This window comes from Papio anubis, chromosome 17, assembly GCF_008728515.1.
Source record: "Papio anubis isolate 15944 chromosome 17, Panubis1.0, whole genome shotgun sequence".
NCBI lineage: Eukaryota > Metazoa > Chordata > Mammalia > Primates > Cercopithecidae > Papio > Papio anubis.
In genome coordinates this window covers 49,969,606-49,986,114 of record NC_044992.1, presented here as the reverse complement: position 1 = coordinate 49,986,114, position 16,509 = coordinate 49,969,606, and the positions used below count along the sequence as shown (strand labels likewise).

The window sequence follows — 16,509 nt, the reverse complement described above, 5'->3', positions numbered from 1 at the left end:
CTTGTTTCCAGCATTTTTATTGGTTGCTGCTAATGTGGTGTGAGCATATCACCTACACTCTCCCAGCTGGGAGTGGGCCCCTCTAGAAGCATCTGGGCTTGGGCGGGATTGCTTAGTGGTTGACTCTTGGCAGGGGAGAGGGGCTAGAGATGAAGATGGTAGGCTGCAGGACTAACACCCCCACACAGCAAACAGTTCACATATGTTTGGCTCTTCACTATAATGGAGCTGCACTCTCCATGCCCCCCGGCCTTCTACCCCTTCAGTGCTGGGATCTTCCTTGCTCAGTTGTGTTGGTCAGAAAAGCATCAGATTCTGAGAACAGAAGCTCCATGGTGGGCTCTGGTGTGGGGGAGATACATGGCTTCTGTTCTGAATTCACTGGAGGGAAAAGAAAAAGTGATGAAGAAACCTCCAAGGTGGGAGGATGGCGAAGCTGCAGCCAGGTACCATTCCCTGATTCCCTGGGCTCTCCCTCCCTTGGGCCCGCCCTCACCATCCTGCCAACATCCCCGGCGAATGTCACCCCCTTGCTTGCCCGCTGCTCCTGGGAGCCGGTGCTGCTGCCACTCAGGGAGTTCCTTCGCATGATGCCTGGGAGCAGGATGGGGGAGGGAGAGCACTAAGTGAGGAAAGGGGAGGTGGGGAGAGGGGGTCTATTCCCCTGGGGCAGACCCCCAGGACCTGGAAAAAAACAGTAGACAGGAAGGGGTCTCAGGGAAAAGATGGAAGCTGGGTGACTGCAGTCTCACCAGGGCCTGGGGGCTCAGAGCGCTGTAGGCTGTTGCGGCGGGAGGTGGGGAAGCTGCCCTTGGAGAGGCGGCGCTGGCGGCTGGACAGCATAGCAGCTGGGGCCACAATACCCGGTGGGGGCTGCTTCCCCAGCCGGCTGTACAAATCTTCAATTTCTTTTTTCTGTAGTGTCTGTAGTGTTTCCACCTCTGACAAGTGCCTGAGGATGCATGGAGGGCATGAAAGGGCTAGCCACACACCATGCTCTCCCAGGTTCACCTCTCGCTCCTCCATCCTCCCCAGACTCACTTCTGCCGAAGACTCTGCAGCTCAGCCCAGAACTCCTCATCTTCCCCACTGCTTTCTGACTCCTCGCTGCTCAGACACAGGCTGTTGTAGGAGTAGTTCATCCACACTGGGCTGGGATGGCTCAGGGGTGGGGGGCTGCCCCCAACTTGGGGTTCCTTCCCATCATCTCCTTCCTCCTCAACTCCAGCCCCCAGACCCTCAGCTGCACGGTCGCTCTCAGCCAGAGATTCCCTGGTCTCTGGCCCAGCTCCAGCACTGTCCTCTGTGTCTGAGCTCTCTGAAGTAAGCTGAGGGGTTGAAGGTTTTGGAGAACCGGAGAGAGTGGGGGATGTTGGCTGCAGGGGAAGAGGCTCAGCTGGTTCCTTGGATGAAGTCACTTGGAAACGCCCAACAAGCTGCGGCTTTCCCTCTGTAGGGCGACGAGGAAGAAGGCATGAGGAAAGGAGAGCAGTGACAGGAGAGACAATGAGTAGGGATAATGGCAGGGGAAGGTCAGTGGTCAGAGGCCTCACCTTCAGAGATGGGCGCCAGCCTGGCTTCCCCTGGGAGAGGCCGAGCAGGAGGTGGCGAGGCCTAGAAAGTGTGGGGCCATGAGAAGGGAATAGTGCAGAGTGGAGTCTCCCTAATCATCCCTCTTGGTTTTCTACTCACCTCATTCTCCACCTCAGCTGTGTGGGGTGAAGGACTCTCCTGGCCACCAGGAGCAAGGGGAGGGGGAAGGGGCAGGCTAGGGAGGGGACTAGGAGGGGCTGGAGGAGATTGGGAAAGGAGCCCGGGCGAGGGGGACAGCAGGGACTGGGCCACAGTCATCACAGCCAGTGAGAATGCACTAGCCAGAGAGAGGAGAGGGGCTGCTGTGGTGGAGGGGAGGGAAGAAGTGGAGGGGCATGGAGGAAAGAAAGGGGGACTAAGAGTGACCTGAGAACAAGTGGGAGAGAATGTAGGTGGAGAAGTCATGGGGAGAGAACTCCGGGGAAACTGAGAGAGTGGGACTGGAAACTCAGGTGTGCTGGAGGAGAATGGAAGTGGAGAGCTGGTGGGGTGTGGAGAGGGATTTGAGGAGACCTGGGAAGAAATGGGGGAGAATGGGGAAGGGCTGGGATGACATGGGGGAGAAGCGATGGGGAAGATGGGACCTGGGGAAATGGGGGTTCCAGGGGAAAATGGGTTTCCAGGAGACAAAGGAGTTCCAGGAGAAGATGAGGAGGTGGAGAAGGCTGCCCAGGTCCTGTGCTCCAGGGAGTTGCTGCTCTGGAGCTCTGCTAGGAAGGAGGGTATGTTGAGACCACGGTCCCACATGCCCTGTGCCCTTCCCAGGAGCAACCCCAAGGGTTGGGATGAGCAAGGACAGAATCAGTACATACCATTGGATGGGTCTGGGAGGGGGATGGGCAGGGCAGGTAATGGTGCTGGCTCCTCCTGAGGCAGAGAAAGGAGTCCACAGTCACAGTGGGGAAGAGCAGTCTGAGATGGAAGGTGTCAGACTGGGGTTCCTAAGCTAGGACCCATAAACCTCTAGGAGTCTACATGAGTTTCAAGGGATTCAGAAGCATATGTGCTGAAATGTATAGAGGTAAAAGGGCATGATGTCTGCAACTCACTCTCAAGTGGTTCCGAAAAATATAGTATGTATGCACACATACAGAGGGGAGAAGAAGAGAGATGATGATGCTAAGGTGGCAAAACACTAACAACTGGCAAATCTGGGCAAAGGGTATTCAGGGGTTCTTTATACAATTCTTGCAACTTCTCTCCACAAGTCTGAAATTATTTCAAAATAATGAGTTAAAAGAAAAGTATGTATTGAACAAGTTTTCCAGAACAAGAGGCGATGGCTTTCATCATATTCTCAAATGGGGTAAGAGCCACTGTTTTAGGGTCCCAGAGATGAAGAGGAGTGAGATCCAAGGGGACCGCTGAAGGCAGAGAGTAATGAACCCTGGAGCAGAGAGTCCATTTCCCCTGGAAGTGTCCAGAGGGGTCTGACCTGGGGGCTTAGGGTGTCTTCAGCAGCCTCCATGGGGCCAGTGTCTCTCTTCAACAGGGTCTCCACTCGCTGGATAATCTCCCGAATCCGTCTGAGAAATCCATCTCGCTCCGAGGGCAGAATGAACTCGTTATACACCTGGCGAGGGTCAATAGGATGGGGAGGGAGAGCTTGTTATCTCTCTCATCCCTCTCCCCCTGCTTCTCATCTTTAAAAATCAGGCCAGGTATGGTGGCTCACGCCTGTAATCCTAGCACTTTGGGAGGCCGAGGCGGGTAGATCACCTGAGGTCAGGAGTTCAAGACTAGCCTGGCCAACATAGTGATACCCCATCTCTACTAAAATACAAAAATTAGCCGGGCATGATGTTGGGGCCTGTAATACCAGCTACTCGGGTGGCTGAGATGGGAGAATCACCTGAACCTGGGAAACGGTGGTTGCAGTGAGCCAAGATCACACCACCACACTCCAGCCTGGCGACTGAGCAAGACTCCCATCTCAAAAAAAATAAAAATAAAAAATCCACCCTTCACACTACTGCTTCTGCCAACCACCAACCTAAAACAAGTAAATGCCTATTGTGTTCCAGGCACTGTGTGGTGTAAGGAGAAATAAGCCTAGAAGGAAAGGTGCTAACATTCATAGGATGCATATATATGCCAGCTGCTTTGCATATATTATCACATTTAACACCACTAACTTCCTGGGGCCCATATTAATATCACTGTGGTAGAATTAAGATAACCAATGCTCAAAGAGGTTAAGTTCCGTCTGCCTAAGGTCACCAGATTTAAACCCACATCTACCTAAAGCCAGAGCTGAGTTATCTTCACTGCTGCCTCACATGCTTTTGGACACAATTTCTGCCCCATAGGGTTTATAAAGTATAACACACAGGCCCACATACACCCATCCCACAAAGTTAAGTCAAAATAAGGCAATCAATGGCAAATGTCACATTCAAATCCATGAATACCTATTGAGCACCTACTATGTGCAGGCATTGTGCTGGGTACTGTGGGAATACAGGGAAGCATGAAACAAGGTCCTAGTCTTAACAAAGCCGAAAACTTAGTGGAGGAGATACATAAATACATAATTAAACCTACTGCAAGGCAGCCTGTAATAGGTAAGGCACTTACAAGTGAGATATAGATAGAAATGCTGTTCCAGGGTTGCGGGTGTGGGGGGGTGGAAAGGCAGAGTTGTTTAATGGGTATAGAGTTTCAGATTTGCAAGGAAAGAAAACCCCTGGAGATCTGTTTCACAGCAATGTGAATATACTTAACATTGCTGAACTGCGCACTTAAAAATGGTTACGGTGGTCAATTTTACATTTATGTTTTTTAATCACAATTTTTAAAAATGCTATTCCAAAGGCAGAATACCACACTGGGGATGGGGGGAAGCTGGGACACTTTCACAGAGTAAGTCTTTGGAGCTGAACATTGACAGATGAGAAAAGCAACCTCTATTGAGGACCTACCACATGTGGACACTTCTACATTACATTGTATCACATCAGAACATCTTTGCAAAACAAATACTATCATCTGCATTTTACTTATATGCAACTGAAGTTTACAGAGGTTAAGAAACTTGCCCAAGTTCATTGGATTAGTAAATAACAGAGCTGAAGTTTGAACTTAGGTATTATATGAAAGCGATCCCTTCCTCCATTCCAGGCTGTTCACCAGCAAGAGAAGAGCAGTCTAGGCAGAGAGAATAGTGTAGTAGCTTTGAAGCATGCAAGGCATGGTACATTATTATTATTTTATTTATTTATTTATTTATTTATTTATTGAGACTGAGCCTTGCTCTATTACCCAGGCTGGAATGCAGTGGCATGATCTCGGCTCACTGTAACCTCACCTCCTGGGTTCAAGATATTCTCCTGCGTCAGCCTCTCGAGTAGCTGGGACTACAGGCGCCTGCCACCACGCCCAGCTAATTTCTATATTTTTAGTAGAGACAGGGCTTCACTATGTTGGCCAGGCTGGTCTCGAACTCCTGACCTCAAGTGATCCACCTGCCTTGGCCTCCCAAAAGTACTGGGATTACAAGCATGAGCCACAATGCCTGGCCTATTCAATCTTTTTTTCTTTCTTTTTTCTTTTCTTTTTTCTTTTTTTTTTTTTTTTTTTTGAGACAGAGTTTCACTGTTGTTGCCCAGGCTAGAGTGCAATGGTGTGATCTCGGCTCACCGCAACCTTCACCTCCCGGGTTCAAGTGATTCTCCTGCCTCAGCCTTGTGAGTAGCTGGGATTACAGGCGTAAGCCACCACGCCTGGCATGGCCTGTTCTTAAAATAGTGAGGACTCAAGTGTAGCTGAGTGTGCTGTGAATTTTAAAGGCTTTGGAATTTGAACCTTACTCTACAACTACAAGTAGCCACTAAATAATTTCGGGTGAAAATCAACAGATCAGATCCAAGTCTCAGGAGAACCCTGCTGCAGAGGAGTGGAGGGAGGACTGGGTAAGGAGAGAAAAGAGGGCAAAGGACTCTGGATGCATGGGGTGGGGTCACTTTGGCTGTGCAGAATCAGAGGGGGCTTGAAAGCCCAATACAGAAGCCTCTAAGAGAGAGAGCCCCTGAAGCAGGTGGAGGCAGAGGCAGGAAGGCACCCAACCTCTCCAGAGGCCTGTTTTGAAACCCGTGTGGCTGGAGGGAAGACTCTGAAAGGGTCAAGTGGTTTGATGGAAGGTGATGAGCCTTGTGTGCCAGGTGATATTGTGTCTTTGTCCTGGACACAAGGTGAATGACATGATGGAGGAGATGCTTTAGAGAGGGCTCCTAATACCTGGCGTTTCTCCCATTCCTTTCCCTCCTTCACCCCAGGGGCTGGCATCCACCACCTCCACTCCACTGAAACTGGTCTCCCACAAAGATCTCCTAAACAAAAGGCAGTGTGGTCTTGCCTGAGGATTCACCCTATGCCACCTCCTTGAAACTCTCTCCTCACTCAGTTTTGACTAACTTCCTCCTACCTCTGTGGCTTCATCTCTGTGTCCTTCCATGACCTACCCTGCCGCTTCCCACTCCAGAACTGGTGGTATGCGCTGAAACACACTCTGCAACCCTCTGTGTCTCTGGCTTTGCAGGCTCATCTCCCTTCACTCTCAACTCTGTACTGACCACTCCTCCATCCACCTCTCTCCAGCCCTGCCTGACCCATATCCCTCAGCTATGGAGGATCTTGTCTTGGCTGTCCCTTCTTCACTCAAGCTCATCATGACCTCTTAAAAAAATTCTTTCATTTCTAACTTCCTCTCTCCTTTGGTCACCTACTCTCCTACTCTCCTTTGGTGGCCTACAAGTTGTCCTTGACATCCCTCCTCCCTAACTCCCTATCATATCAACTCAGCAAATATTTATTGAGCATCTACTATGTACTATGTTCTGTACTACGTCAATAGGTTACTGGATTACAGAGTAACTTATTTTCCCGAAACAACCCTCAGATTCACCCTTTCTCTTCTTCCCTCCCATAAGCTACTGTCTCCTTTGTCCACAGGTGGTTTCCTGGGTCTACCTCCCAGGTATTTTCCCTCCCTTCCCCTAACCCCCTTCCATATCCTATGGCAGATGGTCTTCACAAAGCCTACTGTCACCATGTTACACTCTGCCTTTTTTTTTATTTTTATTTTTATTTTTTGAGACAAAGTTCACTCTGTCTCCCAGGCTGGAGTACAGTGGCATGATCACAGCTCACGGCAGCCTTGACCTCCCAGGCTCAAGTGATCCTCCCACCTCAGCCTCCCAGGTAGTTGGGATGACAGGTATGTGCCACCACACATGGCTAATTTTTAAAATTTTTTGTATAGATAGGGTCTCATTATATTTCCCAGGGTGGTCTTGAACTCCTGGGTTCAAGCGATCCTCCTACTTCATCCTCCCAGAGTGCTGGGATTACAGGTGTGAGCCACTGGAACCAGCCCACTCTGCCTATTTATTTATTTTTAGACAGAATCTCACTCTTGTCACCCAGGCTGGAGTACAATGGCGTGATCTCGGCTCACTGCAACCTCCGCCTCCCGGGTTCAAGCAATTCTCCTGCTTTAGCCTCCCGAGCAGCTGGGACTACAGGCATACGCCACCAGGCCCGGCTAATTTTTGTATTTTTTAGTAGAGACGGGGTTTCACCATGTTGGCCAAGCTGGTCTTGAACTCCTGACCTTGGGTGATCCGCCCACCTCAGCTTCCCAAAGTGCTGGGATTACAGGCGTGAGCCACTGCACCTGGCCTCTGCCTAACTCTTAACATTGTCTATTCTATAATCTGGACCCACTTTACCTACCCAGCTTCACTCCCCGCAACTCTCCTGTAGGAATCTTTACTTCTAATGATAGTGATTCCCTCATGAAGCCCTCCCAGCCCCATATTCCAAGTCACTCTCTACTTGGAATGCCTTTGCTTATGCTGTCCCTGCATAGGGACACCCTTCACAGCCTTTCCACCCTTCACAGCCTTTCTCGCCCATCTGCCAAGGTCCTGGGTAAGCCCATTGCCTCTGCTGCCCAGTCCATCCTTCACCTACAGCCACAGTATTGCACGTCTACCAGGCACTTACACATAGCACTTGTGTGTACCCAGTCAATGTGAGTCTCAGATTCCTCCAGCTGAGAAGCCAAACCTCACTGGATAAAGAGAAATCTCCCCACAAAACAAGGGCTGAGACGTCTTCAGTGTCACTGTGCTAAGTGTCAACCAGAGATTTAAAAACCCTTGCTGTCGGATCAGTGGGTTTCAGCCCCAGCGGACATCCGGAAGGAGACTCTTGTTCCAGATCCAAATACTCTGTCCTCATCTCTCTCCCCCTCACCATGGCAGCTGCAATCTCTTCCGGGCTGTCCCCATCCAGATCAAATCGGAAGGTCACCATCTTGCTGTTATGGGTCTGTAGCTGGCACTCAACCACTCTGTCATTCTGGTCTGAGACCTTCAGATTCAAAGTCAGCAGAGGGGAGGAAGTCAAGCCCTCTGTCATGCTGTGTCTCCACCCTAACCCAGCCAAGTGACAGCAGCCACAATGGACTTGGAGATAAGTAGATCCCACCCCTAAAGTCTGGTCGCCTCTTGAGTACCAGTCACACACTGCTTCTCCCCTTTTCTGGGTGACCCCCCCGGCTTTCCCCTGACACTCCCCTCCTGGCCCTGTAAGTTACTCTCTATCTCCTGTACTCCATCCTTACACTAGTGACCCGCAGCCGGGATCGGGGTCTGCGCCGGAGATTCCTCCCTGGGGGTCTCCTCATTTGTCCCATCCCTTCTCCCACATCGCTAAGGCCTGAAGCTGCATCTGAGGCATAGCTGGTAAAGAGAAAGGAGATAGAATGACTGTCAGAGCAGACATTGAGACCCTAGTGTCCCAAGTGTCTCACCCTGGCACCCCAACTTGTACTAGAACATACCTGTCCCCAGGGGAAAAGTCACTTCCAGGGCCAGAACGTGGAATGGATAGGGCAAAAGCCTGAAACAGGATAAGGGTTCACGAGGTCAGGGGAAGATAACTGTTGCAATCTAGGGAGATGGTGTCAAGGATGCTGGGAGGATATTAGGGAGATGGAATTAGGGAAAAGGAGGACAAGAATGGTAGATTTCCAGGGACATAGGGCTGGATCATGAGATTGGGTTTCACAAGGAGGGAGATAGGTCATAGGCTTGGAATGGCTGGGAGTCCCCCATGCAACCCCCTCTCACCGAGGGCAGGCAGAGATGGGACTCAGCTGGGCTAGATGGCACCCCCCCAGGGGGCTGAAGGGCAGGGTCTGAGGCATCCAGGAAGCCGGAGGAGCTGAGGTAGCCATCAGTCTCGCAATCCGCTGGTTGGGGAGGGAGGGGATCAAGAAAAGGGGAAATGAAAGGGAATAGTGGCAGAGGAGGGGGCCTGCCTAAGCAAGGAAGGGCCTGGAGCTGTGGGAGAGTTCCTTCCTGGAGGGAGCTTCATGGCTAGAGGTGGAAGGCAGGGTAAGTGACTGCGGTGGGGGTGAATTTCTGGGTTTGGGGCAGAGTCCAAGGTGTTCTGGGACCTATGTCTCAAGATCAGGGTGACTTACAGGTGGTAGATGAGTAGCTGGCGTGGCGGAAAAGGAAGGGCTGGTGCTGGTCTGCCTCTGGCTCCTCAGGTTCAGGGGGGAAAGCACTGGGGGGACCAGGAGCCATGGGCACAGTTGCTGGTGGAGGTCCTGGCTCTGGTGGGAGTGCCTCCAATTCCCTTGCTTTACGCAGCTTCTCACGCTTTCGCTGGATGGCGGCAACCCGTTCACGTACTGCACGGGCCACTGGCTGGTAATCGGCTTCACAGACCAAGCCCAGAGCTACCTGGAGTTGGGGTGGGGGATGAGGAACACAGCTTGGGACCCCCTCTCAAAGATCCATCAGGACACCTTCTTGGGAACTCTGGGATACGAGAGGAAGGAAACCAACACTTACTGATGACCCACTATGTCTGCTAACTGGCAGCTCCTTACATTATCATCATTAGATCCTCCAAACAACCTTGTGGGATAAACCTTACCATTCCATTTTAGAGAGTAATGAATTGACCAGTTCATAGTTATACAGTAAGTCAGTGGTTTCCAATGGGAAGAAGAGATGTTTGGCAATATCTAGAGACATTTTTAGTTGCCACAACTCAAAGGTAGATGCTATTGAATCTAGTGAGTAGAAGCCAGGGGTTTTTCTCAATATCCTACAATGTACAGGGCAGTCCCTGAAACAAAGATGCCAACAGTACCAAGGCCAAGAATCCCTTGTCAGCAATGGATCAAGATTGGATCTCAGGTCAGGTTGGGCCATGATATGGAGACCTGCTCTAAATTTCTAACACATTCTCAGGTTCTTGTCCCACCGTAGGTGGTCTCCACCCTTGCAACGGTCATGTCTGTATTAAGAATCCCATACTCAGCCGGGCACGGTGGTTCACACCTATAATCCCAGCAATTTGGGAGGCCAAGACAGGTGGATCACTTGAGGTCAGGAGTTCGAGACCAGCCTGGCCAACATGGTGAAACCCCGTCTCTACTAAAAAATACAAAAATTAGCTGGGCATTGTGGCTGGTGCCTGTAATCCCAGCTGCTCAGGAGGCTAAGGCAGGAGAACTGCTTGAACCCAGGAGGCGAAGGTTGCAATGAGCTGAGATAGTGCCAGTGCACTCCAGCCTGGATGACAGAGTGAGACTCCATTACTCCCCAAAAAGAATCTCATACTCCCTTCAGGACTTCCTAAGCCAGTCTCCAGGCGTCTGCCCTTGCATCTTATGCCTCTCCCCTTCTACCAGCTTCCATTCATCACCTCCTCTTTCCTTTTAGCCACAAGCTTTGCTGAGTGAGTAAAGGAGGTGGGGAAGGGTAACCTGATTTAAAATCTGAACCACCTCAGTTTCAATCCAGCTCTTCCACTTACCTACTTGGGGCACTGGCCAAGGTATTCAACCTCTCTAAATTTCCATTTCCTTATCAACAAGTTGAGATAAAACTGCCCCCTATGCAGGATGGGTAGCAAAGATCAAATGCATGTGAAAGTGCTTTAAGCCATGTACAGATGTGGGCTATTAATGAGCTCTTACTATGTGCCAAGCACTGCCAGGGATAGAAGAATCAATAAACACAGTCTCTGCCCTCAGGGAGTTTATAGTCTAGTGGAGAAGAAAGATAGGAACTTATTCAGGTCTAAGACAGGACCGATAGTGGGGAGTGCTGTAACAGAGAACTTGCTGAAGTGGAAAGAAGCATTTAAGTTTGACTCCAGAGGGGATGGCTTCCCGAAATCGATGGTTCTGATCATATTGGAAGAAAAAGAAAAAGAACAAGGGGGAGGGAGGAAAGAAGGAAAAGATAAATTGGCAAGAAGGGCATTCCAGGAAGAACAGATCAGCTGGAGGTAAAGCAGGGATGCTGGAGGACCCAGGGCTCCCTCTGTAAAGGAAAACTGGGTGTGGGTGCAGGTAAGTTAGGGCTGGAGAGGTAGGGAGACGCTGCAGGAGATTCTAAGAGGAGTAAGGTGCCCCGCCCCCATCGCTGCCACGCCTCCTGCGCCCCATCCCTGTTGTACTATCTCCTCGGGTCAATGCCCTTTACACGTCCACTGGCAGCACAGTCTGTCCTCCGCTCACCATCTCCTGTGCCACCTCCTCAGCCGCGTCCCGGCCCAGTTGGAACAGGAACTCGATAGCCTGGTTGTCCCGTGGGCGCCCCCCACGCCGCGCGTCCTCCATGCGCAACCAGAGCTTGAGGCCCGGCTTCTCGCCGTCGTCCTCCTCCGCTAGTTCCACGTGCACACCGCGCTCCTCGCGGAAGAAGGCGTGGGCCAGGAGGTCCTGGATGGTGAACCTGAGGGTGACGCAAGGGGTTAGCCCAGCCCGCCGCGGCCCGCGGCCCTACTCTACCCATGCTCTGCCCTTTCACCCCCACCTCTCGTTCTTATCCGTGCGGATGCAGCCTTCAATGATCTCCTTCACCTCGGGTATCTTCACCTTGTAGAAGCTGTTCGGCTTTCTGCCCTGGGGGAAGGGGTTGCATGACACCTCCGGTGCTTTGATCCCCAGCTTTCGGCTTGACACTCCCCCACCCCTTACTCCACTCCCGCCTTAGGCAGCTACACACTCCCGCCTTAGGCAGCTACGCGTGCAGTTGCAAAAGCCTGACTGCCACTGGAAGATGTGATTTCAAATCTCACTCCCCGCCAAGTATTTACAGTGTGACCTTGAACAAGTCTCCCGCTGTTTGTTCATCTGTAAATCGCAGGGTGGAACATTTGCCCCGCTCACCTCACAGGGCAGCTGGAAGGATTGGATGAGAGATGGGATGCGAAATCATTTGTGAACTCTTGGGAGCACCACACATATTATTCTAAATAGCGTGTACTGGAGGGGGTGCGTGTGCATTCAATATCCTGTGTTCACCAAGGCGACTCTGTCTAGCCTGTTTTCGTGCAGGCAAAGGGCATTGACTGCGGGCTGGCCGGGGCAGGAAAATGGGAAGTGGCCCTGGAATTGCCTTTCCCGCCAGCCCCATCCCTCTCACCGAAGTGACCTTGCGGTAGATTTGCGCGGCATTCTGGCACTCGGAGTACGGGTACTCAGAGGTGGCCATCTCCAGCATGCACATGCCGAACGCGTACACGTCCACGGCCTCATCGTACTTTTCCTCGTACATCTCGGGGGCCATGAATTCCGGGGTCCCTGTAGGGTCAACAGCAGGGATCAGGTTGCTGGGCACTCTGGCCTTGTCCTTCCCATTGGGCTAGGTAGCCCCAGGCAACCCTGCGAGTGCAAGTGACCCCGGCCCACAGTGGGGTTGAGAAGGGATGCCATAGGTCTCCTCAGCTCCCCTGTCATCTGGTAGTTCCGTGGACCTTGAAGGCCCTTGCTGAGGGGAGGGAGTACCCAGGTTCTCTTCTGAGGTGGGGGAGGAAGGAATGGCATGCACCCTCCTGGAGAGACGCACCGATGACACTCTTGGCAAACGAGGCGCGCTTGAGCGTGGCCAGGCCCAGGTCCCCGATTTTGACGGAGCCAGTAGGGCCCGTGATAAAGACATTGTCGCACTTGAGATCCCGGTGCAGGATGGGAGGAACCCGGGAGTGTAGGAAATGAAGTCCCCGCAGGATTTGGCGGCTCCAGCGCTGAAGGACTCGCGGCTTCATCTCCCGGAACCGCCTCAGGTACCTGGGGGAGGGCACATAGCAAGGGTCCTGGTGGGGGACACGGCCAATGGGGAGGAGTCCCCTCACTGGGAAGCTCCCCCCTGCAGCACCCTGCTGCCGCCTCCGCATCTTCTGCCAGCATTCTCCTAGTCTATGTCTGCCTGGCCACAGGGAGAAACTGAGTCAGGGGGTGTGGTGGATAGACATGACGTTACCAAACGGGTTGGGAAGTAAATTGATAGGGCCGCAGCCAAGGTGCTGTGGAAGCGCAGGAAGGGATGACTAACTGCCCCAAGCATGAGGGAGGGCTTCGGAGAGGAAATACTTTTGTGTTGCATCTTGAATGATGAGTAGGAGCTCAAAGGTGAAAAGGGGAAGGGATGGAGACTTCCCAGGCAGACAGGACACTATGCTCAAAGGCACAGAAAAAGCCAGTGACAAGGCAGGGTGGGACGAGGTGCCAGGAATTTGGTGTGATTGGAACTTAGGCTAAAAATGAGGCTGTATCCCAAGGCGTCTGTGAACAGGTGAGCCTGTGTGGGCTTTATTCCAAGGCCATGGGAAACTTTGAAGGGGTTTTAAGGAGGGGAGTGACAGTTCAGATTTTCGACTGGGAAAGATCCTCCAGGCTGCAGGAAGATAGGATCGCTTAGAGGGTGGCAGAGTTTGGGAAGGCCCTTCAGGAGGCTGCTGCAGGGCTCCAGATCAGCGAGATGGCATTGAGGTGGTGGCATGGATGAAGCAGTGAAAGCCAGGTGGGGAGAGGTTAAGGAAAGACTTGGGGACAGACTGATGAGGGGGCAGAGTGGAGAAAGGGGAGTCTGGGGAGACACCCAAGTTTTTGACTGGAGTGCTGGGTGGACATTGCCACTCACCGAGGCAAAGGCTGGGTGAGAGGGAGATGATGAACCTGGTTTTACACCTGGATATTAGAGAGTTTGAGGAACCTGGGAGTTCAGGAAGCAGTGGGCACACATCCCAGTCTCCCTCTCCCCACCCACTCATGCGCAGAGCTCACGTCTTAAGTGTGCCCGAGGTCATGAGTTCGGTGACCAACACGATGCAAACCTGGCCCCTCAGCACTGACTTCCACGAATCGTAGAAGCGGACGATGTTGGGGTGCTGCAGCCCCTTGAGCATCTCCACCTCCTCTGAGAAGCGCTGCCGCTCAGCTCTAGATAGTTTCCGAGTCTGTGGGATGGGGGACGGGTGTCATGTCAGGCCCAGGACCCCCACAGAAAGGAACACCTGGAGTGGGGTTGGGGGAAGAAGTAAGGGTTGGAGCCCACAGATGGGGTGGGATTAGTGGGATCACTCGCCCAGTGGGCTGCAGACCCTGAACTCTCCAACAGTCCCCCACGTAAGCTGATCCAAGGACACACCCAACCTGGGCCTGGGGCAGCCCCCTAGACCCCCTGCTGGACACAAGCTCCTTTATGCAGCCCGGTCCCGGAGTCCTGAGCTCAATAGTGCCTTTGTGGCTGCCCAGGCCGGCCATGGGGCGGGAGGGGGCACCCGGGGGCTGGCAGTGAGCAGGCAGCAGGCGGGCAGCAGGAGACTGCGGGCAGGGAATTGGGGCCGGCAAGGGGGTTGGCCCCAGAAACTGGGAACTGCTAGATCCAGACAGAAGGCAGGAGGGATATGGAGGTTGGTACTGAGAAGGAAAGAAAAGATCCAGAACTAGGTGCCAAGAGGCCGCCCACCCCCATAGTTGTCCCGCCCCAGCTCCTCTCCCTCCCTTCACCCCCCAGTTTGGCTGCCTCTCCTGGCCTGGCCCAGAGCCTGGGGCGCGGCACTGGCAGGCGCAAGGGGCGAGCCCTGTGCCAGGGCTGGAGAGGGACCCTTCCCCTAGGCTCTGTCCCCCAATCTGAATCCGAAGCTTCGGGCCCCAAGTTGACTGGGTTCTCCTAACCCATATGTAGCATGGGAGCGATGGGAGGAAGGTCTTTCTAAAGCCCATGGGCTTAGTGCCTTTAGATATGGGAGGGAAGGGAGAGCACAGGTAGGCAGTGGGATGAGGAGCAGAACTGGACTCACTCCAGAGCTGGAGCTCCCTATGTCCCCCTCCTCGCAGCTGTGAAGTCCAGAAGTCTGACTGCTCCAGAAGGGACTAGGGGGCCCCATTCTGCCACAACTGCCCTAAATCTTTTAGAGTTGGAGAGGACCCTTGCCCAGCTCCTGGCTTCCCACATCCCAGCCTCCTGGTCTGCAAACAGGTGGGGACAGGGAGGAGTGAGGGGATCAAGAGGACCAGGGTCATAACTGAGGATCTCAGGACTTAGGGGAGAGGAAGGGATTGTGGGTACCCACCAGCAGGAAACTGACCTGAACTGGATCCCCTGCCCAACTTCCCATCCTATCTTCCACCTCTCAGGGTTGAGTATGAAGACTTTAAAGTGAGAATGTTCATACCCATGGAGGAGTCACCAGACACCACCTGCCTCAGTCTCTCCTTCTGCAGCCCAGAGTCAGCCAGATCATTCAGGGCAAAGACAGCAGAGGTGTCTATAGACATTTGGAAAAATATATCCTTCCCTTGACGCTGTCTCCCCCACCCTCTGTCTCTCATCCTAAGACCTCCAGAGTCCCATCCCAAGGTGCCACCGAGGGGGCTCCCAGCCGCACCTGCAGCTCACACCAGGCCACCTCCACTGTGGTGTCGGTGTCTAGCCCTCGATACACCGTCTTGAAGGAGCCACGTCCAATCTCGATGTCAAACTTGAGGTATCGGCCATCGGGGGACGTTGCCACAGCCTGGGTCTCCATGTCCTCCTTTTCTTCCTGCTCCCGCCGCCGCTCTAGGGCCACAGCTTCAGGGACCCTCAGCGGCTCCCTGGACCCCGGGTCCACTGCAGAGTCCGGAAGCTCGGGACGCGCGGAGTCTTCTGCAGCCTTCACAGGGGCTCCCTTGGTCCACGTGCCCTCGGAGGTTTCTTTGGAGCTAGGCGGTGGGCTCCTTGCGGGGCCAGGACCAGAGGAGTCCGGAGGATCGGGGGGTTCCGGAGCGGGTGAGGGTGGCAGGGACCAAGAGCTCAGCAGCCCCAAGTCGACTGAGCTACGGCGGCTGACACGAGAAGAGCGCGGCCGAGGCTCAGCCTTCCCGGAGAAGCGGCGCGCTCGGCGAGGAGGGGGCCCGAGGCGGGGCTGCCCCGCGGTGGCAAGAGGCGGTGGGGGCCGCAGCGCCAGGTCGGCCTCAGTCTGGGACATGGGGACGGTGGCCTCTGTGGCCGGGGGTGCCAACATGAGGAAGAGCAAGGCGCCGAAGGGTAGAAAACCAGACGGCCGGAGACGAGGCGGTCTGACAGGCAGACCCGCTGGGCGCGCAGAGCTCCGGCTGAGCGGCTGGGGCCCCAGCCCCTGGCTCGGCCCGGCCCCGCCCCTGACCCCGCCCCGCCCCGCGGCCCGCCCTTGCCCCCCACGGCCGCCCCTCCGAGCGGCTCCCCGCGAGCAGCCCCTAACCTTAGTCGCCGCCCCGCCCAGCCGCGTCCCCCTGTTTCCCGAGCCCCCGGCCGCAGTCTCACTCTGAGGCCAGAACTGAGTGGGAGACCGCGGTGCGTCCTCCCGCACTAAGAGTGCACAAACCTGTTTGTGCGCGGGGGAGTGCAGGAGAGGAAGACACTCGGATCCTAGTGGGGGATTACTTAGGGGCAGGCTACCACCGGCCTGCACACCCCAGATAAGGCAGCACCACCCCCTCCTAACTGTCCGGAGTAGCCCCAGGCCGAACATACAGAAAGGACAGTGGAAAGGTCTGACGTTGTTGTCCCTCTGGTCTGCATAGGGAATGGGTGTGTGCTCCCCAGGATTAAGTCCCTCCCCCAAACTGCCCGGTCA

At 53.9% G+C, this 16,509-nt stretch overlaps 1 protein-coding gene across 8 annotated transcripts; it reads right to left on the bottom strand.

Moving 5' to 3' along the window:
* Position 1: 1 nt before the first annotated feature.
* Positions 2-16,021, bottom strand: WNK4 (WNK lysine deficient protein kinase 4). 8 transcript variants are annotated; one of them, XM_017950768.2, is made up of 19 exons: positions 15,301-16,021; positions 13,694-13,866; positions 12,477-12,697; positions 12,054-12,211; positions 11,442-11,530; positions 11,144-11,360; positions 9,086-9,350; positions 8,730-8,851; positions 8,441-8,499; positions 8,222-8,366; positions 7,852-7,968; positions 3,029-3,166; positions 2,406-2,460; positions 1,693-2,303; positions 1,554-1,614; positions 1,042-1,450; positions 753-952; positions 497-594; positions 2-381 (listed from the first exon to the last, which is right to left on the bottom strand). In XM_017950768.2, exons 1-19 carry the CDS (start codon positions 15,916-15,918, stop codon positions 379-381), a joined length of 3,759 nt encoding a protein of 1,252 aa, XP_017806257.2. In that variant the 5' UTR covers positions 15,919-16,021; the 3' UTR covers positions 2-378. The 8 variants fall into 8 exon arrangements, with proteins under 8 accessions (XP_017806257.2, XP_009188954.3, XP_009188953.3 ...); XM_009190690.4 differs by having other exon boundaries at positions 8,222-8,339; XM_009190689.3 differs by having other exon boundaries at positions 2-594.
* Between the last annotated feature and the right edge of the window lie 488 nt (positions 16,022-16,509).

What these genes read in the sequence shown, in the direction of transcription:
- WNK4 (XM_009190689.3), bottom strand. Translation starts at nt 15,918, where the DNA reads ATGTTGGCACCCCCGGCCACAGAGGCCACCGTCCCCATGTCCCAGACT. An exon ending in AGGAGGTGGCACAGGAGATG is followed by an intron (nt 9,351 to 11,143) that starts GTGAGCGGAGGA and finishes CCCCAACTCCAG; the next exon opens with GTAGCTCTGGGCTTGGTCTG. An exon ending in CCCATCTCTGCCTGCCCTCG is followed by an intron (nt 8,500 to 8,729) that starts GTGAGAGGGGGT and finishes ATCCTGTTTCAG; the next exon opens with GCTTTTGCCCTATCCATTCC.